The sequence below is a fragment of the Spea bombifrons genome, chromosome 13 (genome assembly GCF_027358695.1).
Source record: "Spea bombifrons isolate aSpeBom1 chromosome 13, aSpeBom1.2.pri, whole genome shotgun sequence".
NCBI classification, from domain to species: Eukaryota; Metazoa; Chordata; class Amphibia; order Anura; family Pelobatidae; genus Spea; species Spea bombifrons.
The window spans coordinates 12,789,363-12,817,287 of NC_071099.1; the positions used below are offsets into that span (position 1 = coordinate 12,789,363).

At 45.6% G+C, this 27,925-nt stretch overlaps 1 protein-coding gene across 2 annotated transcripts in view; it reads right to left on the bottom strand.

Annotated features, from left to right (window-relative positions):
* The window catches only part of TANC2 (tetratricopeptide repeat, ankyrin repeat and coiled-coil containing 2), an 84,589-nt gene that overhangs the window by 38,408 nt on the left and 18,256 nt on the right, over positions 1–27,925 (bottom strand). For both annotated transcript variants that reach the window (XM_053454004.1, XM_053454003.1), the window contains exons 2-3: positions 12,117–12,188; positions 11,258–11,440 (exon numbers count right to left, since the gene is read on the bottom strand). In XM_053454004.1, the coding sequence (XP_053309979.1) occupies positions 11,258–11,440; positions 12,117–12,188 (255 nt within the window). The remainder of the gene's footprint in view (positions 1–11,257; positions 11,441–12,116; positions 12,189–27,925) is intronic.

Genomic DNA, 27,925 nt, shown 5'->3' on the forward strand with positions numbered 1-27,925 from the left:
AGAGGGAGAGAGCGAGCAAGAGGGAGAGAGCGAGCAAGAGGGAGAGAGCGAGCAAGAGGGAGAGAGCGAGCAAGAGGGAGAGAGCGAGCAAGAGAGCGAGCAAGAGGGAGAGAGCAAGCAAGAGGGAGAGAGCGAGCAAGAGAGCGAGAAAGAGGGAGAGAGGGCGAGAGAGAAAGCAAGAGAGAAAGCGAGAGAGAGAAAGCGAGAGAGAGAGAGCGTAAGGTAACAAGAATGGTGGAAATAGCGAAAAAAGAGGCATGAGAGAGAAAACCAATGGAGAGAAGATTGGGAAAGAGAGTTAGAATGGGAGATCGAGGTGCTGCACTGGGCAGACTAGAAGAAATTTGAGAGCCATGTTGGAGAGAATAGTAATAAGTAATAATCCAGAATAACGGATATCATGAAAACAAATCAGAACTCGTAGGCTCAAAATCAAGGCAAAACAAAGGTTTTGCCCCCCAAAAAGAGACAAATAAATACCACCTTAGTGTGAAAGAGGGAATTCAGTACCTGGGCTTGGAAGGAAAGTTATAGACTAAACCTGGCTAATGAGCAAGAAGAAAAGAGTAAAGAAACATAATGGAAAGGAGGACTCTCGAAATGAGATAGGAAACCAAGTGAGTTGGGTCTTAGTGGATTGAGGTACGTGAGATGTAGGAATGAACTGGAATGAATGAGGAACACCTGGCGTCACCAGGATCCAGCCTGATCACGTAGAGGAGAATCCCTAAAACCAATCACGAGCTGGGGAACGGGATCCTCAAAAACCTGGCCCAACCAGGAACAGGAGACCCCAGGAACGTGAGCAGGAAAGGGGGGGGGGACAAATGACAGAGGACAGGTAAACTCAAGAACCATGTCAGATAATGAAACAAGACTTGGCTACACAGGAGAGGAGGCACTTTATGACCTGTTACATTGTCTCAACAACAAATAATGATGTTTCCCCGAGCGCTTCCCTGATTGAAGCCCCGCAGGTCACATGACCTTCAAACAGCCTCAGACACCATACATCACAAAGCAATCAATGGAATTACCTTCGCCAACAAGCATCGAGCTCACAATTGGCCCCGACAAGTGTTTTCAAAGCTGATGGAAATGCAGAAAGGTAATCAAGCCTTGCGTGCCGGAAAAAAACCCACAATGGCTTGCTTAATGTTACCCTCGCGTACCACCGCGGCATTGTCACCCCAGCCTTTTTATATTCCAATGCACGAATACATTGATGAACCTTATATTATTACTTTGTGTTTCTGTTGTTATACAGTAATATGTTTATAAGTAGGTTTTACATTACAGAGAGAGTGGTGGATAAGTGGAGCAGCCTCCCAGTAGAAGCGGTACAGGCTAATATACTAAGGGAACATGTATGGGGTAGGCATACAGCTTCTGAATCTAAGACGAGACCAACGACTGATTAAGGTTTGAGGGAAAACAGGCAATCCATCTAATGCTAGGTAAAGGGAATTTTGAGATAAAAAATTATGAAATAGGCAAAATATTATTTCCTTTTTTCTAGGCTTTAATTTGATCCCAGCTCTGAGCTTAACCTTTAAGAAAGACCGCGTTTGTCGTACAAAAGGGGATTTATTTCTACAAAGATACAAATTGGTTAATCGAATGAGCTGCCATAAGCGGGATTTATTCTGGAACGCCTCCCCTATTCTGATGTCAGAGAGGCAGCCCCGCTGCTTACCTTCCGTGTGCCACCGGCACGTTTACAGGCACTCGTTCCTTACACGTACCATTAAATGGAAATATCCACCCAAAATTATATGTAAGGAATAGGTATATTGGGAAGAAAAATGATACCGCAAGCTTATTTTTGTTGACGGCGTTCTATGAAAGATTAGACGGATACAATAGAGTGCAGAATAAACACGTAACCCCTGGGGTATCTCGAAAGCCTTAAGTGGTAGATAAGCCGCAAAGAAATAACGCTAGTAGGTATATAAAATAAGTTATACTAAGCAATTAATGGCCCTTTAATCAGAAATGTCCCCCCTTAACCCTAAAGGGGGGAATATAACATTAAAACTATAGTTATCACCTAGAAACGTTACAAAAATCATAATTTCAAAACACAATAAAAAAAAACCAACAAAAAACCCTCAAAAGGGCCAGGAAAAGGCTGGGAGCTGATATACTGCAATGCACAATTATTAGTACTTATTGATTTATATAGCACTGTCCTATTCAACGGTGCTGTACAAAGGAAACATGGTTCATGGAAACTACCGGAAGGTTGGTTGAAGCCGCAATGTTACATCTGTATATGAATAACGGCCACGATGTGACAACGATGAATGAATTTTTAAATGAAGCCGACAATGTATCGATGGATCAGAAGAGGACATTATTTAATCTCCAGAGAAGATAAAAGGGAAATTAAACAATGTCTCCCTCGAAAATAAAATATAGATACTTAATGTACAATTGTATCTGTAGGTATGTTTTTTAATCTATACCCAGCCCACCGTGTTTAATTTACTGCATTAGGGATTTAAATCACCCCTCTTGGTTACCTACATCTCACCAAGGCCTGGAGAGAAACACCAAGAATTCCACAAGTGGGTGACGGCCATGATCTCGCACAATATTAAGGCATGATCTGTGGGATCACGCCAAGGCCGATACCCCTTCTCAACAAAAAAAAGAGCCCTGAGTTCTGCTCACAGGACCCCAGAGCATTAGGGGCTGAGGGTACACGGAGCGGAACCACTTACCATCTCATCGTAGCTTCTGTCGATGGAATGCCGGGTTGTTTGTTGCCTAATTTAAAAACCCTTCCCATTCTATTTCCTAGGGACATGGTGAATGTATATATATAAAAAAAAAAAAAACCCAGAAGGATTTAGGGTGGAATTAAAGATGTAGTCAAGAGTTAACCATTTGGTTCCAAACGACAAAACCAAGCTTGGAGTCCACCTTGACCTACCCATTCTAAAAGCACAAGAGGGCAACCTACACTGTCCAAAATCCCCATTTTAACCACAAAGGAAGGTATACTTACAAAAATCAAAGGTAAAAGAGATTCCCCAAATCCCAAACTGTTAGACCGGCACCGGCTCCCTTATTCTTCGTCACCACCTCGGGATTTGTACGGCAACGCGGTGGGTTCTCCTGTTCTACAGGTCCAGCTGATCGATCGGTCCAAACGCTGACCTCCCGAGTGTCAACATTGAGACTAGGCTCTGATGCTCATCCTCCCTCCCTATCTCCCGTGTCTCTGGGACTCCACAGCTACCACTCCTTCATGGGAGGGCACGGTAAAGCTGGAGATGGCTTTAATATGTGTGTCTCTCTCTCCACAATCTTCTCTCCACCCCTCCTCGGGAAGACGAAAAAAAAAAAAGAAAAAGCAACACACGGGAGGGGAGTGGGATGGCGCAGAATGGTACAGAGAAGGATCCGAGCAGCGGTGTATAGATGCAGCACAGTCCTCGGCTAATGAATGGTGCAGTGATCTTGTTGTCATGGAAACCCAAAGAGGAAAAAAATCATTGCCATATAAGGAGTGGTGACATGGATTCTGGAATGTATAAAACATATAAAAACATACAGCACACATAAAAAAAAATGGATAACGCAGCTCATGCGCATCCTTTGCACGCCAGGCTATTATTTTATTTAGTTAGGGAGGGTTACGCAAGGAAGGCTGCGTTGGGGATGCTGATGGAGAAATCCCAGAGTGGTTATCGGTGGATGCAAGGGCCTACTGCGATCAGAGAGAAGGCAGCCAGAGGGATGCGAGGGAGGGAGCGAGGGAGGGAAGGAGGGAGAGAGAAGGGAGGGGGTGGACACAGCGACAGGTGGCCTGTGGCAGGAGGTGGATGTATGTTGGCCGCGGCAGGCCGAGATGCAGAAGGATCCTTAATTCTTTTAATGGCTGAAACTGTTGGCATGAAACTGGTTAACCCTACCATTTGGGATTTCTGTGCCCTGGGGGTGGGGGGGGTTTACGTGAGGCCCATTAAAAATGAGACCCTCTGTATTTTCCGTAGGCTGCCCCAAAATTGTAAAGATGGCGGATTGGTGAAGATGATTTAAAATGCGACCCCTAAGGCCAAGAGATGTGTCGTCTCCCAGAAGGCTGTTCATTAAATCTGGGGAGGGGGCAGACACTGGGATTCTATAAAAAAAATGGATTAATTTGAGTTTTTTTCAATTGAAGACAGCGGTGGGGATGTGAAGCGTATATTCAGCGGAGGTGGAAATGCAAAAGCTTGTATAATGGAATGGGAAAGATACTTGTTACAATCTAAAGGCTAGAACATTCTAGGAACAAGGGGAAAAGATTAGGACAGGTGAAAATGGTACATTTCTAGGGCTAGGAGATGGGGTGGTAGGAGATGGAGATGTAGGGGCTAGGATATGTAGGGGCTAGGAATGGGCAAAGAGCATAGGAAACTAAGGGCAACAGTAGGGCAGGTGGAAATGTGAGGATGTTAAGGACACATTATGGTTGACACAGGTTAAGGAACTGGAAGATGCAGGGCCAACGACCAAACAGGGGAGATCAAGAGCGGACTAAGAATGGGGAGGGTTTAAGGAAGCAGCAAAAAGGGGGCATGAAAAGGTAGGACGAGGGGCAAGAGGTGGTTTTGGTACTCTCTTCAGTATGATAACAGCACTTTAGAATCTGCTTTATAAATACAATGTAACGTAAAAAGAATGATAATGTAGTGGATGCTAGTGCTTGGACACCAAGAATAGGCCAGGTGGGAAGATATTAAGGGGTTAAGGAAGAAAATTAGGCAGAAAGACCGGGAAAGAGCCCTAGGGACAGGGTGAGATACCTTTATTAGCACAGCACAGGCAGGGACCTGAGGAAGATAAGCAGATGGGAGTATGACCAGAGATTGAATTAGAAAGAGGACATTTAAAGGGCAAGGCTGGGATAAAACCTGGTGGGGTAAAAAGAGGGGAGGGCAGGTGCATTTAGACAGAAACAAAAAAAGGCAAAAGAGGGGCAGAAGCAAACTGATCAAAAGTTAAGACAGGGTGATACGTCAGACAGGTGAGTCTAGACAGGCAGATGTTTCAGAGACCAAAAGGGAAAAAATCCAGAAGATTACACGGTCTGACGTTGGAGAAACGACAACTCCGGGAATGCGAGGATGTATTATTTTTACATAAATTCTTAAAAACACTTGGGGCATAAACAAGATACAGCCAGAATACCAAGGGGAAGGAGGTTATGGCTGGGTGAGAGAAGCAGGTTCTTTTGTGGTAAGACTATCTCGCTTCTCTCGAGTTTCCCCGCAGCGGTATCTACGCTTAGATAAGCACATTTTTACAGTCAGTGCTGGGGGATAAGCAGAGAAGTTCAATTGATTTTGGGGGAAAGATAAACAGAGAAAGATCTGGAGCAGTCATTTCTCTGCATCACACGGAGAGCGGGAGTAGAGATGATAAAATAACGTGGGAGGTTCATAAAGACGAACGTCACCCAGACTTCTCTACCGACATTGAACAAGGCCCACAAAGCCACTCTCTTTGTGACCAGGTTCTTCATTGTAGAATCCAGGACAATGTCCATCTCCAGAAATGTATAGAACACAACGAAGAACGTCAGGTGCCGGCATAAAATTCTAGGTGCTTTGGCTACCAGGTCTACAAGGATTTGGGGATGCTAGTTAGATAGTTACCCATATTCGTGAGCTAGGTCTTGGTCACCCGGTCCTAGTATACAAGGCTGCAGATACATCTGGTTTTTGTAGGCATCTAAACTGTAGAATTTTAGGATACAATGTTTCCTTTAGGATACAATGTTTTGCCTTCAAAAGTTCCAGTCTGAATGCTCAGGTTTACTGAGGAATACGTTGAGTATTGCTACAAAAACCAGATGTATCTGCAGCCTTATTTACTAGGGCCGGATGGCAAAGATCTCCAGAATTTTCAGACTTTGTAGATATCGCATAGATATATTTACATTCTGGACAAGACAGAGGACATTTGGTCTTCAAATAGATGACCAAGAAGAGTGGCCAAGAGTGACCCAAGGAGAGGTTAAGAATGTGTAGACACTGGTGTCAGACATGAACCTTGCTCTTAATCATGGCGAGACCTAAGACTGAAAGAGACGGAGTATTGTCTGCGGCCATCGGAAATTCTGCTGCCCATTGGGACTTGAGCTTAATTAAGACATCTGAAGAACCAGGAGAAAAAAATAGAAAGTCGCCGTATACATCACAGTAATTACAGCAAAGGAAATTTACAACCAGGTCTTTTTTTTTAATTATCCAGCATTAGAGTAATTAGCAGCACCTTAAGGAGGGGCGGATCGTCTGTAATCAATGCTGAGGTTTTAATGAAAACAAAAAGTAGCCACCTAAAAAGGGGACCATGCTGCCGGGCACGTCGGGGGCAAGAAGATTAGATCAGTGGACAAACCCAAAGACATGGTGAATGCTTTTTTTTCCTGCCAATTTCACTGTTTATGGATAATTTATTTCATAAAAGTTCCAAAATCAATATGGACATAAAAAAAGCAGATACAATAAATATGGAGACAGCACAGATTACCGGTTGGGGACCAAAAGACGAACAAATGGACAAAACTACCTGCCGAAGCCAATAAGTGGAAAAATAATCTGGTGTAAAGGACAACATCTAAAGATACAAAGGAGTTCTATGCGTCCCCTCGTCAAATGGGTTACACAATCGGCTCAAGGAAACCTTGACTTGTCATTATGTAAAGATGCACTTAAATGAGTCACCTGCATTCAAGCAGAGATATCAGCCATAACATACTAGTAGCAATTGGGGGTCTTATCTATGATCACAGCGGGGGAGGGGGGGTTTGATAGGAAGGAGTCATCTCCAGACTGTGTGACACCGAGAATCTACCCCTTCTCCCGACACTTAGATTAGGACAAAGACCCCGAGACTCCAGGTCAGAACCCCAGAGTTCCCTGCTATGCTCAGTACTAACCAGCTGCGTGCTTCTTTATACAAAGACCATTGTATGAGTTAAGTATGATTATTGCGTACATGCGAAGTCAAACATTAATCATGCATGGTGCCCTGCACATTAATAATAATAATGATAAATACTTAAAAAAAAAAAATAATAATAATAATAATGATAAATATAAAAAAAATAATAATAATGATAAATAATAAAAAAAAATAATGTAAATAATAATACCGTTATAAATAATAAATGATAAATAAAAAAACAATATAAATAATAACAAAATAATAAAAAATTATAATACATTTTTAGCACCATGGATGCTGGAATTGTGAAATTAGTAGTAAACGGTTAGACTGGAAAGGAGCTGCAGGTCTTTGATCGCCACGGGGCTTCGTAACGCTTTGCAAAGGATGATGAACAGGGACCAGTGACTATGCATTTAACTATATCAGAGGGGCGCCCACCTCCCTGTTTATAAGACGCTCTCCTCCCTCCACCCACTCCTGTACTATTTTTGACTTTCTCTCGCCAATCTCCCCTCCTTTCTTCCAAACTGTTCCCTCCGAGCGCCCGTGGTAAGCTTCGGAACCGAGGCTACAGTTTGGAGGCGGCGTTACGCTAACCGGCCCGGAACGCCGCGGGGAAGTCGGCAGAATATTCAGATCAAAATTTCATTGCATCTTGACTGCCTTGATACATTTTAATAGGCAGCCACAAATAGCATAAGTGTTACACTGACAAATACGTCTCTGTGTATTACAACGGACCCAGTGGGTTCTAAAGAACCATCGACTTTCAACGTGGAGCCCACCAGGGCTAACAATTCTGCATACATGTATGGCCATCAAGCGTAGAATATTACTTATAGATTTATATATGGCGGCGCTGTCCAATGATTTAGTTCAGGAGGCACTAGCGTACGTTCATACAATGTATGCGTTGAATGCATAGGTTGAATGTTTTAACCCGCTGAGTGCTGTGCAATGCGGCACTTCCCCTCCCCCCAGGCACTCAGAAGGTAGAGATGCTAATTATGACCAATTTTATCTGTATGAATTGACCGTATCCTCTGATACGAGACAGAGTCGCCCCATGCTTTTAAGACGGCTTTACGGCAAAGCTTGGTGTCGGCAACCAGATCGGAGGACGCGTTCCCGAGCCGCGTCACTGGGATTGTGTCGGCCGCAGAGCTGCAGAGAAATGCGTCACTCCTGCCGGCTCTGACGCCGCGCTCCGATCCCCGCTACATCTTAATTCCTCTCCATCCTCCGGAAGCTGATACTGGATTCGTAACCCGTTCTCCTGAAGCGCGCGGGGAGGAGGGAGAGCGGCGGCTGGCGACGCGTTAGGGGAGACGCTGCTGCAGACACGAGGTTGGGAGGTGAGCGTGGATTACGGGAAGAGGATGAGGACTTCTGCCTGACCCTTCTGCAGCACCGCAGGGAGGTAGGAACCGGGAAGGGGCCCCGAGAGACCTCAGTAAGGGAGCCGTCGCTGATTGAATTATCGCTTTTCACTAATTAACCGCTTCTCTGCCAGAAAAAGAAAATCTATAGCATTTTACAGCACGTGAGCCTTTTGTTCTACATTAGTGCATGCTGGACGCCAGGTGAAACATACATCTTCTTGACAGCATGCGCGAGTTAATAGCTCGGCTACTGCGGATAGAGTCGCGGCAACGGACTTGCGTACAGACCTACCCTGCCACCAGCTGGGTATTCTGGCCAAAGGCAGCAGGTTCACGGGGTCGGCAGGGTCAAGTATGCCGCTGTCTGCCGCAACCCCATACAACACAAGGGCCGGTCCAATTACGGAACCAAAGCACCGGGAACCCGCCGGTCCTCTGCTTCATTATACTTTTTTTTTTTTTTTTAAAGCGCGCTTTTGATGCAGAGTGGTAAAAGTAGGAATATTCCTCTGGTTGCTATGGTGATTGCACCGGAATCGCTCTTCTTCCACCTACAGCGCCGGTACCAATGAGCAGCTGGCAGGCGCAGAGTGGCCGGCGCCGGTGGCAGAGGATGCCGGGCTTTCTTCATCGCAGCAAAGATGTAGCCGCGTCCGCAGCTTCGTATCGATTTCTTTTATGCAAATCTCAAGTCGCTACGGACCCTCCGGGACAGGTATAACGAACGGCTCGGTGTGAGTCAGACAACAAGAGCCTCGCTAAGAGAAATCAGCTGACAATTAACTCTATAAACGGCCGCTGAACGCACCCGGGACATAACGCGGGTCTGATGAGATCTCCCCGGTCACCACACGTACACGGCGCCCACCGCACATGAGGTGTCCGCCTAGCACCATGTCCGTGCGTCTGACTGAAAAAGGGTGGGCAGGCTGTCTAATCCATTCGCCACCTGCGCAACTCTGAAGGGGTTAATCCCGGCATCGCTGCCGAGCAGCTGACAGGCGTGTTATATAACAAAGCCCGGCGTACAGGGGTGTTTTATTATTTATCTGCGGCAAAACTGGATAAAACTGACTTCCAGACTAAGCCGGAGCAGATACAAAGGCCTGCCATTTACCGCCTTTTTTTTCCAGCAATGGACGGTGAACGTTAGGGTTGTTTTTGGAAGAGGACAAAAGGGGCAAATGACTGTGGGGTCTAACAACTAAAAGAGGAGAACACAAAAGGGACAATTTACTCTGTTCATATCAAGCTCTCCTGAACAGATGAATAAAGGACGTCTCAGTCTGTTAATATTTCATGGCCTGTTTCAAAGAGCTTGCAATCTACATGTATAGCACTATAGCATAAATGGTATACTACCCGTAGGGGGTTTTCCTCTCTTCAAATATATCCAAATGTAATTTGTGGCCGGTAAAAATTAAAGGTTTTACAGCGTAAAACAATCTCAGGACAACCATTTCCGTAAATGTCTGCCAGGCACTGACGCAGCCAGTGACCACCGGTGGTTATATGGGTCTTGTTGCCCAAAAAAGCAGGCCCTGTTGTAACTAATGGTGTGGGAAGAACATTCATTGCCTGAATACTACTGAATAAAATCACTTGAAAACAATTACTAATCAAGGTACTGGACCTACGCTTAATTAACCTGGGAGTTTCTTGACATGGGCGAGAAATAAAATAGCCCAGTCCCCAATAATCAGGGAGCCAGCGAGCACCAAACACTCTTCCCTTCCCTTTTCATACAATCAGTACAATTTTTTGCCTCTCTTATTTATGCAAATAGCTAAAAACATGACATTTGAACGAGCGGTTTGTCCTTATGTTTCAAGACTGACTGGAGGATCGGGTTCATTAACTTGTGGGATTCCCACGAGATCTCCAGGACCCTTTAATAGGCTCCTCTAGAAGAAGATCTGCGTTAATCATCTGCTGAAGTTTGTTGATCCATCAAAGTACTTTAACCACTCATGCATATACAATATTTACTTGTTCAAGTGAAACATTGTATCGAACGTTACAAAGTCAAGAAAACCGACCTTTAAAAAGTTAAACGCAAATACCGGCAATCTTCACGAGAGCCCTCAGGGGCGGGTGCCCTTACCATCACTCAAAGCTCTTAGGGCAACGTCATTGCCTGCTTAAGTAGCTGCACTTTCAGATGTTCCGTTCACATTAACCCACCTTCAAAGGATTTTGTTTTTACAGATACTTCAGATACATCCTCAAATTATTTAGTATACAAAGACCGATGTTAATGCGTCTATTTAAACCGATCTGCAATGCGAACTCCGATACAGGCCACAGCTGGTACAGCGTTGGCCAACGCCGTTCAACGTTCTGCCACAGCCTGCCGCTGGGGTACTAAGGGAAAATGCCTACGCTCAACAGTCTAACATGTGACCTCCATCGTCTTAACAAACCAGTTCCAAGAAGAGTAAACTCTAATTCTGGGTTCTAGAACCTTCAAATCACCTTTTTAAGGTCTACAAGGTCTAAAAAAGCCGACACTGATACTTTTCTGTATCCCAATACCTGTAGCCACAGTTTAGAATCGGTGCTATGTAACCCATGTGCTTCAGCCAGAGTTGTGTTGAATGGAATCAAATCATCTCACCAATTTAACTTACAGGCAGTCTCTCCTGCAAGAAACACAGACTGTTCTTGCAGAACTAGCAGTTAAATCTATAAGATTAACTCACTTTTATTAACCATGCATTATACAGGGTCAACTCTAGAGATTTTCTCTAGGGTTGGCCCTTGTAGCTCAGAAAAGCTGTTGAGGTGGAATGTCTTACCTCATTGTAATTTACCTGCAAACTTCACAAATAAACCCCCTTTATAACTGAGAATGGTATGGCCCAAAGCAGACACTTTGTAGCCCACATCTTGATTTTCAACAATGCAATGAGTGAGTAGGTTCCTACCGGTCAGCTTCTTCACAGGCTGCAGCCGCACGCTGATGGCCTGGTGGGTGAGTAAAGGAGATGAGGGTAAGGAGCGGGACATGCCCTCCATCATTCGGATATGCTGCATTCCCTCGTTGACAGGCAGGGGGGCGATAGAGTAATCCGGCTCAAACGCACAATCGTTTTCCGAGGAGGAACTCCCTATTGGACAGAAATCGGCAATTTTCCATTACACTCTTCCCAGGACGCACCTTGATTTTTAATTACAACAGATCACCGTCTTTCACGAGGATACATTTGAATGAAACAAAGGAATTAAAAAAAACAAAACAAAAAGTAGCTGGTTTTGGATATTTGCATTTTAATGATTCTGCAACATATTAAAAATAAAAATTGCTGCTGTGCAGCCGCAGTGTTTTATCACCAAAAAAACAGATAAAATGTTGGAACAACAAAAGGACATTAGACGGCTCGGCTAGCTCGTTAGAATTCCAATAAAGATGATTAAAAAGAAACGCGCGGCGATACGAAGAGAAGGATTGATCGGCTTGGAATTGCTGGACAAATTGCAAGCTCCTAAAATTTTACTGCAAGCACCAAATCTCGATTTTTATATATATTTGGGCGATTCTACGTCCCCCTGGCTACCCAATTTTAACCTTGTTTTGGCCAAAGCGTGGAACTTTGGTAGCAGCAGACCGTAGCCGGCTATCCTCCGTGAATTACGAGTTAAATCATCAAAATATGGACACTGAGTAACACATAAGATAATGACTTCATAAGACGACGAAGAGTGGACTATAACAAGGAATATGGTCTCAAATCTGAACATTCTATAGTTGTGTTCATGTTCTAGGATAAGAAAGCCCCTTCTTACCTTGTGCAACGCGGCTGTGACGGGAGTCTACGCTGTGCTGCCTCCTGTCCAGGGGTTCCTCATTCCCTCCATCTATAAAAGATAGAGAGTTAATTAACGTTAATCTATCATATCATACAATTAGCACAAGCAACACACATCAAAGGAAACATTGAATGGCAAACAGTATAGCCATACATTCCCGCTAGTGCGTTCTCCATCTTGGCACGTTCTAGATCACTCAATTTTCATACTTTCCAGTTGGCTCAGATTACAAATCTCCCCGGCCTCTCAATAAATCCTTCCGCAGGATTGCTTTACTAAGACGTAAAAACCATGGGCTGACATACTTAACGTGCTTAAGGGGGCTTTAGAACCCTCTCCCCACCCAGTCTGAAGGCATACAGGTCAGAGAAGAATATTCCCAGGTGGACCTAAGCTCTACAAAAAGCTGTACGTTAATCGATTTACTACGGACATCTCCGAGACCCGGATTACCAAATAAAGAACCGAGTGAGATTACGGCAAGAATATCTCGAGAGGCGTCACGGTGGAGATCAGTGGGGGATTAACGAGACTTTAATGAAAACAAGACGATTTAGTGGGACTTGGGTTCCAGATCAATATGCATTTTCACGCGCAAACCGTCTTGTGACCAATTTGAAATAGAAAAAAGATGTTTTGTGGGCTTCGTGGTTTGAATTCTAATCCTTCTTCTGCCAGGTCATCTTAATCCTTTACGGACCGCGAGCGTAGCTGCAGAAACCCGGGGCAAACACAAAGGTAATTATTAATCGGAACTGGACGCTAAATTAGTAAAGCTCAGAACGAACTCCAAGGTCCGGATTAACGTCCCTGTGGTGCAAAGAGCTTGGTGATATGATGAGGTGGAGTGTTATGGCAGAGAGAACTCCGAGGTGGTCCCAGGGGTCAAAATATTGCAAGGGGGTTTAACACGCAAGACTCTGTTAGTAATCCTTAGTCATAGTTTTGCGGTATTCATGGCCGGGTTTGGATTTTTAGGACAGTTCAGGGAAATCTTGGTCCGGCTCGATGGGAAATCTGCTCGACAGTCTCGCTGTGATCGTTGCTGCGACTCGAACCTCTGCAGTGCAGACCGGCTAATCTATTCTGCTCCTGCAGCATCCGGCTAGCTGCGTGCTGCAGACTCGCCTCCCATACCGTACCAAGCAGCCCTCCACAACTGCCCCCCGATCCTTCAACGCCAAGCTCTCCGGAAGCAGGGTCATTATTTATACAGAGACGGCCAATACCAGAGCCCTGCTAGCGGGAGCTTAGAGCCCAAAGAACTTTTGGAATTGCGTACATCCCGGGATTCCACTTTTAAGAGAAAAGGAATATCATTTGTTACCTCCTTTTTCTTAAATGTTCATTTGTGTGTGCTTCCAATTCTTAATAGTCTGTCCTGCCGCCGCTTAGCAGATAACACCTTCTTGTTGCTGCCTCTTCCTATATCGCCGGAGAGCTGGAGAAACCCTAGACATGCACCCTGAGCCTCAGTAAGGTCCTAAGTAAACCTAATCTCTCTCTATAACCTTTGTCTGCTACAAACTATCTCAGCCCACCAGGGCCAGCGATATCTCCGGCCAGAAGTAAAGGCACCAAAAGTTTCATCTGCTAAGCTGTAGATGGGAGACATTCCAGAAAAAGGTAATTTCTGATAAAAAAAAAAAAAAAAGAATTTGAAAATGATTTTTCTCCCATTTCCATCCTGTTGTCTTCCATCCATATGGCATGAACATAACGTCCTACGTAGGATGGAGGATGCTCAGTCACGGAACAGTAAGATGTAACCGAGTTAAGAAGAGCCGACCTCGAGATGTTTAAGAGATTTAAGGAGAAGAGGTGCTGGTGGCGGTGGGCTGTATGGGAGGGGACGGGTAAGAAAGGAACAGATCATCATCTAATCATCAGCGGAGGAGAGAACATTATGATAAAATGAGTTATAATCTATAGAATACGGAGCGTGCCAACGGAGACCTAATCAGCCAACGGTCTTGACTTATCATGAAGAGTCTGGATCATCAGCTAGCAGAGAAAGCCAGTTTTTCGAGCTCCTAGAATCCTCCAAGAGTCTGGACAGGATACGGCGTTGAAGAAATATAAATAGTCGTATTGTTATTTCTAATTCTTCTTTCATTACGTAACGGCCGAGGAAAGACTTCATTGACATTAATATCCAGTGCACGGGGTTGATAAGAGAGAGGAGGATATCGCTAAACATTACGGGGAGGAAACGTCCCAAGATACGATCAGCCGGAGAGAAAAACGTTCCATTTCTACAGAATGTTAGACGTTTCTGTAAAATAACATAGGAGCCGAAAATGCTTCTCCAACAGGGGAGAGCGATCTCCAACGCCTGGCGTCTCCATAAATTCGGGGGGGGGGGGTATTAAAAGTCGACGGCAAGTCCATGAAGAACATCTACGCAAAGGATGGTACTTTTGGCCGAAGACCAAAGCGCTTAATATAATTCATATATCTGACAGAAGACTGATTAATAAATGAAACCACGGGGTCTACGTCCTCAGTGTCTTCTTTCCCCCACCCAGGATAGAGCGATGGGTCCAACAAGAGGCGTCCTGGCCGATGAAGCCAACGTAGAACCTCCAGATCCAATTTCGTATTTATTGTATTTCTCTGGCAGAAGGATTTTTTTTTTTTTATTATTTTTTTTTTTTTTTAGAACCCTCTCAATCTTCAGAAATCCCTAAATTTAATTTATTTATAGCAGTTTTTGGCATCAGGTCCTGGTAGATGCAACGTATAGGATGAACGGCGCCGACACGTTCGTCTCTCTGCATCCCTCTCGCTCCAAATCTTCTCGTTAGCAGGCCGTCTAAAGCCTCTACGATCAAAGGCGGCAAAACGGTCATTAATTATTCACTGCTACGCCATCACTAATTTGGACTTCAACGCGGGTTCAATTTGGTTTTCTGAAGCCTGCCAGAATTCTTTAACCTTTTTATTGACAAAAGTATTAAGTAAACTTTTTTTTACAAAAATTTAGAAACTGGTGGGTTCGACAAACAGGGATTTTGAGGTAAACGCTTGCGACATCACAGTGTATGAAGACGTTACTTCCTGGGAACCAGCGGATGACATCACAGAGAAGGAACCAGACTGGTTTTGGCCGAACCCGCAGCAGATGACTAAGCCGTCTGTGAGTGTCGTGGTTTCCGCACACGTCTGTCTTCTCCTGCCCCGCTGTGCCGTGTTACCCAAAGGCAAGGAAAAAGGTGAGGTTCTTACACAATCCTCCACCGCGTCTCTCCATTCAGTGGAACGATCAATCCTGCTGACGAGGTTACAAGCGACAGGATGTGACGGTCAAACGAAATGCGGAACGAGACATGGTGTGGCAACCGTGGGTTACCGGTGAATTCATTTTCACGCATTTCCCCCCCATGCTTAAAATGTGAGTTTAACAACGAAAAAAACATTTAAGACCACCGAAGAGTCACCGAATGAAACAGCCATTGGGTAGGATCTCCCTGAGATGGGTGACCTTGGGTGACATTTATATCACGAGCCGGTTCAGATGTTCCCCTGTCTGACAGCTGGTCCCTGGTAACCGACCACTGATTGCGGAGCGGCACCGGCCTGCCGTGCCGACATCCATTATCTTCTCTGCTGGGATTGGAACATCTGGAAGCGGCATCACGTGCGGTTCAGTCACCAAAGCCAGGCACGTGGAACGTGAAACCCCATCCACCGATCTATACACGGCGTGAAAAGTAACGGTTACCGCGCAGAGGAAAATGTAAACACGATGATGTCAAAATAAAGCTCGTCCGCCAAATGTGACGCCTTGTTTTCCTTTTCTGCGAACGAGGTTTCCATCCCACCAGCCAGCGTTGTCGCCCGGCGCGTTGATACAGCGTTACGGGGAGATACCGGCTTCTCACGATAACTACGAAGATTGCAACTAAAACGCAAACTACAGATTCAGGGCTTCATTCATTGGGTTTTGGGAGAGCGAGGTCCTTATACATGCTCAATAGAGCCAACGTAGGACCTCTAGATCGTAAGCTCCCTTGAACAGGGTTCCCCTTTGACTCTGTGAGCCGTTGTACAGCGCTGAGGAATATGATGGCGCTATATAAATCAATAAATAATAATAGGAACGTTGTAAATAAGCTGCCCCTGAGACTCTATAAATATTAACCCTTCAATGGCCCATATGGAAGATTCCACATAGTGACTCGCAAATTGTGTTACCCAATTGGCTCCAATACCGGCCTTCTTAAGTGGGTCACCTACATTCAAGAAGGGAAATCAACCATAACATACTGGGGGGGGGCAAAAGCACCAACTGGGAGTCTTATATATGATCGCACCCGGGGGAGAATATGAAGGAGTCAGACTGTGTGACCCGGAGAATCTGCCCCTTCACCCTGAGATTGGGGCAAAAACCCCAATCTCAGCATTCGCAGGTATGACATTTTTGGATACTACCGTCAGGCTCCTTATACCCCAAGGCATTTATGACTTCGTTACAACGGACTGCCTAGTCTATGACTACAATTCCCATAATCCATTGGGCTCCTTGGTATCTTAAGAGCAGTGAAGGATAATGAGACCTGGCGTATCAAACAGCTGGAGATGCAGCCTTGGCCAGTAGAAGCCCATATTCCCCGGCGAGCTCAATTATATATTTGCCGTAAGGTTTAACCCCACGTTCTCCAATCCCGCAACCTCAAGGACGTGACTCGCACCGATATTTTGTTATTTTTAACCTTAAACGGCTGCTTAAACGTTCCGGCCGAACAGAGCAAGAAGAAGAAGAATGGGAGAAAAAGGGCAAACTGGTTAAAAAAAGACATATAAGAAACAAAACAAAAGAGAAAAGAGAAAAGGGCTTGTTTTTTAAGGTTAATGACAGGAGACGGACGCTTCTAGATTTTGAATGCAAACAAAGGCCGGGGATCTGGCGGGGATCAGGTGGGGATCTGGCGGGGATCAGGTGGGGATCTGGCGGGGATCAGGCGGGGATCTGGCGGGGTAAGCAGGGAAGGGAGGCCGCCGGAGATTGCGTTTCGGCACATCTGCCACTCGCAGCCACTTGCTGATCGTCCATTTAAATCGGAATTAATCTGAACCGGCAGCTTCATAAATATTCAGTGTTTATACAGTCGCCCTAACGTCACGGCGCATCTGACGAGCGGGAGGAGGTTATTAATGAGGATAAATCGGCATGTCTCAGCGAGTTATTCAGAAGGGGGGGTGCTGCGGGACGTCGGAGGTCTCTCCTTGTAGGTATACTCGCCAGTGCTGTCACTTTAATTATAAAGAGAGAGGGAAGGAGGTCTCAAAACGATTAAGTCTCGTCTTAGATTCAGGAGCCGTATGTCTATCCCATGCGCGTTTAAATCCCCTTGGCTGTATTACCCTCTACCACTTCTGCTGGGAGGCTGCTCCACTTATCTACCACCCTCTCAGTAAAACTTCCATAAACTCTAAGTAAGCCTCTGACCCTCTAGTTTTAAATTATGGTCTCTTTTTGGTCTCCCCAAAAAGTTAATTATATTAATAATAATAAATAATAATAATATTATCTATTATTATTGTAAATAATACATATTATTATTAATTATAATTATTCATTATTATTTATTTATTATTACTATTTATTTAGCTCTGACAATTCCCATAGCACTTCTTACAGTCCCTACATTCAAAGTGTCAGATGAAACGAGAACGGACACGACCCGATACATCAGGTTAAGAGGACCCGGCTTGTGAGCTGACAATCTAGAGGCCTTTCCCGATAATTAGATTCCATCACCTATGACTAAAGCTCGTGACATTAACTGCTTTATGGCAGAAATCAGCAAGCCCTTAATGTGACCTTTAGTACAAACACCAATAAATACTGACTATATGTCCAAAAAACGACATGCACCCCTAGGGGTTAAAAAATAAATAAATCACTTTATACCTCCTCCGGGAATCAGTTCTAGGAATCCACTACCACCAAGCGCTTTATGTTTTGTCTCTGTTATGCTGGAAATGTATCTGTGGATTCCCAACGTGTTACTTTGTAACATATTCTGGGCAAAAATGTAACTATTTTCTTTTTCTTTTTTTTTTTTTAAAAAACCTTGTAAATTGTTCACGGTATTCCTGCCAAGGAGGGCGCAAGGAACCGCGGCGCTGGCAGCGCCCCCGCTCTCTCTCTCCAGGGGTCTCTGCTTCTCACCGCAGGGCACTACCCGCTAAACGCACGACGCGGAATCCTTAATCAGTCGTCGATCTCCTCTTAGATTCAGGAGCCGTATGTCTATCCCATGCATGTTTAATCCCCTCGCTGTATTACCCTCTACCACCTCTGCTGGGAGGCTGTTCCACTTATCCATAGTCAGCATGGTAAAGAATATCCTTTAACCCCTGATATGCCAATTATAGAAATATATATATATGGCAGTCAAACGGTTAAATAACGCAGGCGCCGGGGAGCGGCGGGATTCGGCTCCTTTGAAGTAAATCATCGTCGGTGACGCGGCAAACAAACAAAACGTCCTCTTAATCACCGGAGCCGTCACCGCGCATGAAGAGCGTTATTCAACGCCGTATTCCAGGGCTTCTCATTGTCCTGGTTGTTAAACAATTACGCCCACCCACCCGAAACGGGCGCAAGCCCCGGCGGCTAACATCAATTAACCCTTTAGTGGAATTAGTTAAAATTAAGAGTTGTATTTTTTATTATTATTTCGGGGGGGGGGGTTGCTGCACTATAATTTATACTTATCGCCATTTTTCACAAGACAAAGGGGTTTATTCACTAAAAGGGAGCTGCAGATTCAGGAGCCGTATGTCTATCCCATGCATGTTTAACTCCCCTCACTGTACTACCCTCTACCACTTCTGCTGGAGGCTGTTCCACTTATCTACCACCCTCTTAGTAAAGTAAAACTTCCTTGATTCCTATCAATATCAGCCAACCTCACAAACTAAACACGTTTCACAAAATTCAAAGTATTTCTATGAATGGCTTCCTCCGGCTCCCTCCCAACGAGGAGGAAAAACCACAGCCGATGATAAATTGTTGCAGATACAGGCGGCTACAACGGGGTACGGCTGACCCCACCACCCCCCAGAGCCGGAATTATCCCTTCCTTTAGATTATTTTGCCTTCTATACATCAAAGTCTGTTTAGAAATGACCGATTTTGCCAGGCTTTACCGCCAAAACACGGAAAGCAAAGGGGAGGAAAAACCGTAAGACGCATACGGATTTACACCAAATCCCCGCCAGTATCCAGCCTGAAATAACCTTTATCATTGCTGCTCATCTGGACGCGGTTACCCGATAACACTTCTTTGTTTTACATTTTCGAAGTGTACCAACTCGGCTGGGGGTCGGCTCTTTCCCAACCGGCAGAATAAACTGTATATAGTTCAACGCAAACATTGCTCCGGCAGCGGTGCTGCCTATGGGGCCACAAGGGGTAAGTAGACGGCCGTTGGCCTCATTTAGCTCGCGTTGTACTAGTTGTTCCAGAGCTCGTCGGAGCTTCTACTGTCACCGAGAATGAAATTCAGGAGTCCTCGAGCGCCTAAGTACCAGCCGGAGCCGTCTCGGGCCAAGCGGCAGAGTCAAGGAGACCGGGACACCTCGGGGCATCTGGTGGAGGACGCTCAACGAAGGACAGAAGGTCATGTTCTCCTCAATCCTACCTAACCGATGAAGAATGAGGACATTCCACCGAGAGTAGAGAAGAACGCCGACGGAACCCGATATCTAGAACAGGGGAACCCGGAACCAGGCCCCGGTCATGTCTGAAGGGCGATCCGTGCGGGTCACGTGACCGCGGAACACATACGGCGTGTTTTATCTATTCCGGAGACGGATACATTGTAACTAACGGGGCGTCCGCTAAGACGTCTCCCGGAGAAGTCCGTTCCTAGAAAGCCGTCGCGCGCTCGGCGCGTTTGGAATGTACCGGCGGCATCGCTCCGAGATATCGAGGAAACGTCGGGGGTTAAAAAACGTACTCCGAACGGGGAAGGAGGAGGAAGGGAGTAGTTAGAATGCAGATACATCCAGCGCATGCGGTAAATATCGCTGCATCTCGGGGGAATAATGCAGGTAAGGCAACCACGGACGGACGGACGGACGGACAGACGTAGAAGAGACATCCCGCAGGACAGAGGTACTCACCCCGGTGTAGGAGGGCACGATTCCCGCGAGCTTGTGGAGGGCGTCTCGGGATGAGCGAGGTGGCACAGCAGAGACGGCACGCTCGATGCCACCCTCATACTGCAGAGCTCTCCGCTCTCCGCTCGCACGCAGGTATCTCTGCAGCAGCCTTCCAGCTGCAGATACGCCGAGCTCCTTCCCCGCAGGAGGAGTGGAGAGGGGGGAGAGCGAGAGGAGGAGGAGGAGGTGCAGACACTTTGGGTTCCAATTAAACTCCCAGCATCCGCACCTCCTCTGCAGCTGGGGGGGTTACAGACACGGCGTTGGCATCTTGTGGGGCAGAGAGGAAGCGAGTTCTCCGCCGTACCCGCCGGCAGGTGATAGTCACGCCGTATCGGCGCGGGGACGGGGGAGAAGCACACCCTCCGAACCCTCGGGCAGCACCGTCTGCAGGTAGTCATATCGGGAGATTAGCTAACACCCTATAAACGCTCCTCTAATGGCTGCCGGAGCATCCGTGGGGCCACACCTGAGGACACCTATGTAAACACGCGTGGGGCCGCGGTGACTAATATATTCATTAACCGGATCGCAGGGAGCGTGGGAGCGTGCAATGCCCGCATATTCACGGCTTCACCAGGATCTGGACAACAATGCCCATCATCCTCCAACATACTTACCACGATAACCCATTTAAGTCTCATGGGGGGAAAAAAACCTCCATGAACATAACCCCCCCCAGCGCTGTATACAGTAATATAACCCCCAGCGCTATATACAGTAATAACCCCCAGCGCTGTATACAGTAATATAACCCCCCAGCGCTGTATACAGTAATATAACCCTCCAGCGCTGTATACAGTAATATAACCCCCCAGCGCTGTATACAGTAATATAACCCCCAGCGCTGTATACAGTAATATAACCCCCAGCGCTGTATACAGTAATATAACCCCCAGCGCTGTATACAATAATATAACCCCCCCCAGCGCTGTATACAGTAATATAACCTCCCCAGCGCTGTATATACAGTAATATAACCCCCCAGTGCTATATACAGTAATATAATCCCCCCGCGCTGTATATACAGTAATATAACCCCCCAGCGCTGTATATACAGTAATATAACCCCCCAGTGCTATATACAGTAATATAACCCCCCAGCGCTGTATACATTAATATAACCCCCCAGCGCTGTATATACAGTAATATAACCCTGCAGCGCTGTATATACAGTAATATAACCCCAGCGCTGTATATACAGTAATATAACCCCCAGCGCTGTATGTACAGTAATATAACCCCCAGCGCTGTATATAGTAATATAACCCCCCAGCGCTGTATATACAGTAATATAACCCCCAGCGCTGTATATACAGTAATATAACCCCAGCGCTGTATATACAGTAATATAACCCCAGCGCTGTATATACAGTAATATAACCCCAGCGCTGTATATACAGTAATATAACCCCAGCACTGTATATACAGTAATATAACCCCCAGCGCTGTATACAGTAATATAACCCCCAGCGCTGTATACAGTAATATAACCCCAGCGCTGCATACATTAATATAACCCCCCCAGCGGTGTATACAGTAATATAACCCCCCAGTGCTGTATATGTTGATAAGTAAGATTCATGATGTGCACGCTTGCTTAGCAGCCCCTGGCACTACCCCAGATAAAGTAGCCCTTTTTCCTCCCCGCTTGCACGCTTTAGCCCTGGAAGTTGGACATGCGGCCAAACTGTCCTCACTCAGCTTGATCGCATCAAAAACAAAGGGAGGCAGGAACGGCGTTCCCGGCCAAGATGTTCCAGTATCGGCTGCTCTCTGAAGCTGGAAGCCCAGAAAATATAAAAAAATAAATAAAAAACCCTCGAGGAAATCATGGCCGCCTGCCACTGACAGCAAATTCACGGGGCCGGCCGAGCCAAGCCGGCACTAACAGAAGCCAAGAGTAAAGTAAGGACTGTCAAAGGCTACAGGAACGACAGCTTCACCTCCGATCCAAAAGCAAACAAGATCCGGGGCCCCCAGGCAGATTTATTCTCAGGACACGGCGCTTAGGGGCCCTCGTAACACCAGAGGAGCTTACACTGACCACAGCAAACAGTATGGAGCAGCCTCCCAGTGGTAGAGGGTAATACAGTGAGGGTATTAAACATGCATGGGATGGGGATACGGCTCCTGAATCTAAGACGAGACCAATGATCGATTGAGGTTTGAGTCTTTACAGCAGGAGAAACGGGTGACTAGACGGGGGCCGGATGGGGCCGATCTGCCGGCAGAAGTGGTTTCTCTAAGTACGGCTCCTTGACTCTTGGCGTTGGACCTCAGTGACCTTTCCGGCAATGAACCCCTCTCAGTGATGGGATAATGTGTAGGAGAAACGCTATTCTGAATCACTGGAGCGTGGAACAGGCAACAAAGACGAGACTAAGCCAGATTCTAACAACGCAAAAGGGAAAAAAGGACTACCGAGTCCTCACAGAACAGGCCACGGACAGGGAACGCGGTGTCTTTAATCTGGGGCATTCCTCTGGCTTCCTGCCTTGACCATGAACCCCGTCCATTCTGAAAGTCATTCATTACCAAACATCCTATTAATCAATTAAAGGCAAATTAATTTCTTAGGGACTATTTTCTTTATGCGTCTAAATGTTGCAAAACTAGCATTGTCACCCCCCTCCCATCACCACCCAACAGAGGCGAGATAACTTAATGGGGAGGAATAATCATGCAGATCCCAGGAACAGGAGGATAAGAAGACCGCTTCCATTTTAGATGAATAAAGAATTGTTTCTGAGAACCGTTTAGGCATTAAGCAGTACTGGAACGCTGCATTTGGCTATAAGGGTTAAATCTGGCAGAGTAGGTGGGACCGCACCTTTAATGTTTTCCGCCAGGAAGATCGATGGAGCCGCGAGCGATAAAACAGCGAGGTGTCTTTGATTGTAAAGTTCTGTTCAATCGCGTTACAACAAAGACTCACGCTTAATTAAGGGACAGAAAACGTCAATTTGGCTTTAAACAAAGAATGATCGGTTTCAGGCCAGATCTTTGCCGCGGAGCAGAGAGGACGCCGGATTTATCAATACAAATCGCCCACTCGGGCTGCATCCGGCGGTCCGAACGACATCGACCTCCAGGCAGAAGGGAGTGAGCGAGAGGCTGAAATCTTTATCATTGTCAGCCTCTGGAGATTAAACCCCTTATTATCCCCTCTAACCCCTCCTATTATTTCCCATAACCCCTCCTATTACTCCCTCTCTAACTCCTCCTATTACTCCCTGTAACCCCTCCTATTACCCTATTTAACCCATCCTATTATTCTCTCTAACCCCCTCCTATTACTCCACATAAGTCTTCCTATTTCTCCCTCTAACCCCCTCCTATTACCCCCTGTAACCCTTCCTATTACTCAATATAACCCCTCCTATTACTTCATATAGACCTCCCTATTACCTCTTCTGTTACTTATATAATCTCTTCCTATAACTCATCCTAATACTCCATATACCCTCCCTATAACCGCTATAACGCAATAACCCTCCCTATTACTCCGTATAGCTCCGTATAACCTCTCCCTATAACACCTTTAATACCCCACTTAGCCCTCCCTGTAATCTCGATCGCCCCGCATTTCGGAGCCGCTCTCTTCTCCTGTGATGTTTTCTAAGGTGAAGCTTTTAGCAGAACAAACAGCAAACCCCCTCCTGCTTCACACTACCGTGTTAGAAGAAACTCATTCAATGTGTGTTCGCACGTTCTCCCCCATCCCCGAGACTTCTAGTGAAGCCGGTCTCCTGGAACACTGCTTCCCGAGAGCCACTAAAACCAACAAGAAATGATATATACTGTATATATATCCTCTAGATTGTAAGCCTGCGAGCCAAACCTTCGTCACCTAATGCATTGGTTTGTGTCAGTCTGTCATTCCACCAATGTATGGGCTGTAACAAGCGCTGCGTACATCATTGGAGCTATAAGAAGATAATATATATACACACACACTCTATATCGACGTTGTTGTCCTATTAGGTAGAAGGGAACGTGATCTTGGTCAGGATTATCCAATGAAATGTCAGGGTTTGCCCCTAAGTCTCAGGGTCTTGGGGTGAATGGGCAGATTTGTGGGTTTCTACTCCAGGCTCTGGGTCTCGGGGTCACACAGTCTGCAGCCGACACCTTCATGCCCTCCTCTGAATTAATGTTATCTGAGCATCCCAATTGGCGCTTTTCTCCCTTCTATATCACAGTAGAAATCTCTGCTTGAATACAGGTGACTTCATTCAGAATATCTTCACCTCCTCACAAGGAGTTCATTAGAACCATTTGGTTGCCACAAAGTCTCTTGTTGGTGGACACAGAGAAGATGGCATCTTCAGTTGAGGTTGATACCTTTTATTCGGCCAACGTAGAAAAAGATGCAAAGTCACATAGGCTTTTGAGAATTCAGAGGTCTTCCTTCTGAGGCAGAGACCTCCAAGGTCCTTCTTCTGAGGCAGAGACCTCCAAGGTCCTCCTTCTGAGGCAGAGACCTCCAAGGTCCTCCTTCTGAGGCAGAGACCTCCAAGGTCCTGACAGCTTGTTGACTTCATCTTGGCCCAATAAGAGGTATCAACGTTGACTAAAGACTCCATGAGTCTCAGCATCAGCTAGCTGAGAAAGCTCTGGGGCGTGAGGAGGAGGAAGAAGGTAAAATACTCAGAACACGGCCGAGTTCTAAATATTCCGCCACATTTTTCCTTGTTTTCAAAATATTTCAGAACGTTTCACTACTCGGCTCTTGGCGCGCCCGTTAATTTATTTCCGCGTATAAAAGGTCATCATCCCTCTTCTTGGAAGACATAAGTGAAGGAGGAGGAATAAAAGATTGTTTTCAGTTTCATCTGAACATCTGAAGACAAAGGAGCTAAAAAAAAAAAAACAGTATTTTTTTTTACTGCCTCAGCAGCTCAGACTGAATCCCTTCAATTCAAGATGGCACTGAATCTGCTAATTGCGATGTGAAAAAATTCAGCAGCAGGGGAGGAAGAAAAAAAAAAATCACTTAAAGTCAAGTCTCATTCCACTGAGGGGACGCCATCACTTCTAGTATATGGTGCAACAATTGGCTCCCACATTGCAGAAGACCTCAGCGTCTTTCGATGGGGTGGCCGATGTCCCATTTGGTGCAATGTTCCATCCATGAACAAGGGAGAACATCTTTGGGTGTCTTCAATAACCCAGATGTTTGCAGTGGAAGAGGTCACTATGAGATAGGAAGGACCAGCCCTGATGAGCTTCCACTGCAATAAGAAACAGAAACATCTGGCCCTGCAGCCCGTGGTAAGAGAGAAGAGAGATGAATGAGCTGGTTGGTGGCTGTTGAGCCAGGGAAGAACTAGAGTCCAGGAGAGTCCTTACAAGAACCTGTATGGGCCTTCATCAGGTCCAAGATCCTAAATGAAACGAGGACATTGAGACGGCTCGCATTCCAATAATTCTTATCGAGCCACTGAGGTCAAGCCAACGCCGTTGGATCTTCATAAAAGCCAAGTGGAGCCAGTAAGCTTCAAACTCGTTAGTGTAAATACCCCATTGTGAAGCGGTAGGAGTTTACTTTTAATGTTACTAAGGCTCCACCACTTAATTGTTTATTTCTAAAGAGTCGGCGAAAGTGAATTCCGCCACCGTTACTGATCGTCGGGATAATGTTCTCAAAAGTATCATTAATGCACTCGAAAACAAACCACACAGACCTGCTCGCTAATCCCAGAGCTTCACATTCGTTGCCAAATTGATATTTGCTGGCTCCATGCCTCACCGGTTCAGCTGCGGGCAAATCGAGTTGCACCAGAGGACGATCCAAGTTCACGCGAAGGTTACAAAGTCTACTAAGTTCTTCTGCAGAGTCAAGAGTCCTCATTAAAGCCAACAGGGACAGGGACTACTAGGACAATCGGCTACGGGAACATTCGGCTGCAGCAGAGACCAACGTTAGAGCAGGTCTACAATCCCCTACCATGAACTCAGGTTAATTATCATACTTTCCATGTGTCCCTCTTTAGTTTGTTCAGTCCTGCTTTGGTCCATCTTGATGCCTCTCCTTTGTCCCCCGATACCCCTCTTTTTTGAATGTTTGCTGGGTGTGAGGGTATCACAGGGTTCTACAGCCCTAAAAGCCCCAATAATGTGTATAGAAACAGCTTTATAAATGAAATGGGGTAAATAAAACCCATTATTCTTCTTTTAACCCCCCCCCAGTACACAAATTACCAGCAATGTGGCAAAAAGTCACATAAAACGTCTCGGTAAAGTCCCGCACCTAGACACACTTCTACCCATACCCCAAAAGCAAAATTGCCCCTCTATGGCCATTTGGCCAACGCTGGCTGACGTATCATCATGTGACAATGAACAAATCTGGTGCCAGGATAGGTTCCATGGATATACGGATCAAAGAATAAAAAATACTGTTTTCTACAGAAAAACTAAAACTCCTATAATAGGAGAAGCATTGGGGGGGAACTATGCCCCATTCTGTACCAAATTACCTATTTTTCAACATTTTCACTTAACATCATAGAACATTATTTAGAAAAAGAAATACTTTTTTTCCGAACAAAATTACAGCCACCATGAAAAAAAAAAAAAAAAAAGGCCATTTTTATAAATTAAAACGTCAAGAGACCTGGAAGAAAAGGTTACGTAAAATTACCTAATTTAAAAGATGCGTATATTTTGACAGATTGGGTAAAAATGAAACGTTGTTTGTGTGTGCGGCGGGGTAATTATTTCTATCAATATTATCAAGTCTATAATGAGGTCATAATTACCGTCACGGCAGCTAAAAGATAAAAAGTTCCAAACAAATACCGGTATGTCTCGAGAACATCAAAAGACTCCGGTTACAGATGTTATGGAAAAGAGGACAAGACCTTCGGAAAAGGTTATCTAACTTCCACAAACCCCACGTAACCCCGATCACACCTCGGCTAATCCAGTTACACATTAACCCCTAGCTTCCCGACACTCTTTTACACCACTGGATTGACTGATACAATGTAATCCATTTACAGACCAAATCCTGATCCTATCATAGGGTTAAAGAGGCAGAACCCCCAGCACTGTATACAGTAATATAACCCCCAGCACTGTATACACTAATATAAGCCCCAGCGCTGTATACACTAATATAACCCCCAGCACTGTATACGGTAATATAACCCCCAGCACTGTGTACAGTAATATAACCCCCAGCGCTGTATACAGTAATATAACCCCCCAGTGCTGTATACAGTAATATAACCCCCCAGCGCTGTATACAGTAATATAACCCCCCAGCGCTGTATACAGTAATATAACCCCCCAGCGCTGTATACAGTAATATAACCCCCAGCGCTGTATACAGTAATAACATCCAGCGCTGTATACAGCAATAACCCCCAGCACTGTATACAGCAACACCCAGCGCTGTATACAGTAATAACACCCAGTAATGTTGGTTGGTGTTGGCAAAAACCTGTTTTCTACTTATTTTGTCCCAATAAACCCCCTTTATCCGCAGACCTGGAGCCGCCATCGCTGTCAGTCATGTGATATTATGGGTGACTTTCCCGGCTCAAACACCGCACTGAGCTGATGCTTTATGGCAATGCTACTGAAGACCGTCCCTC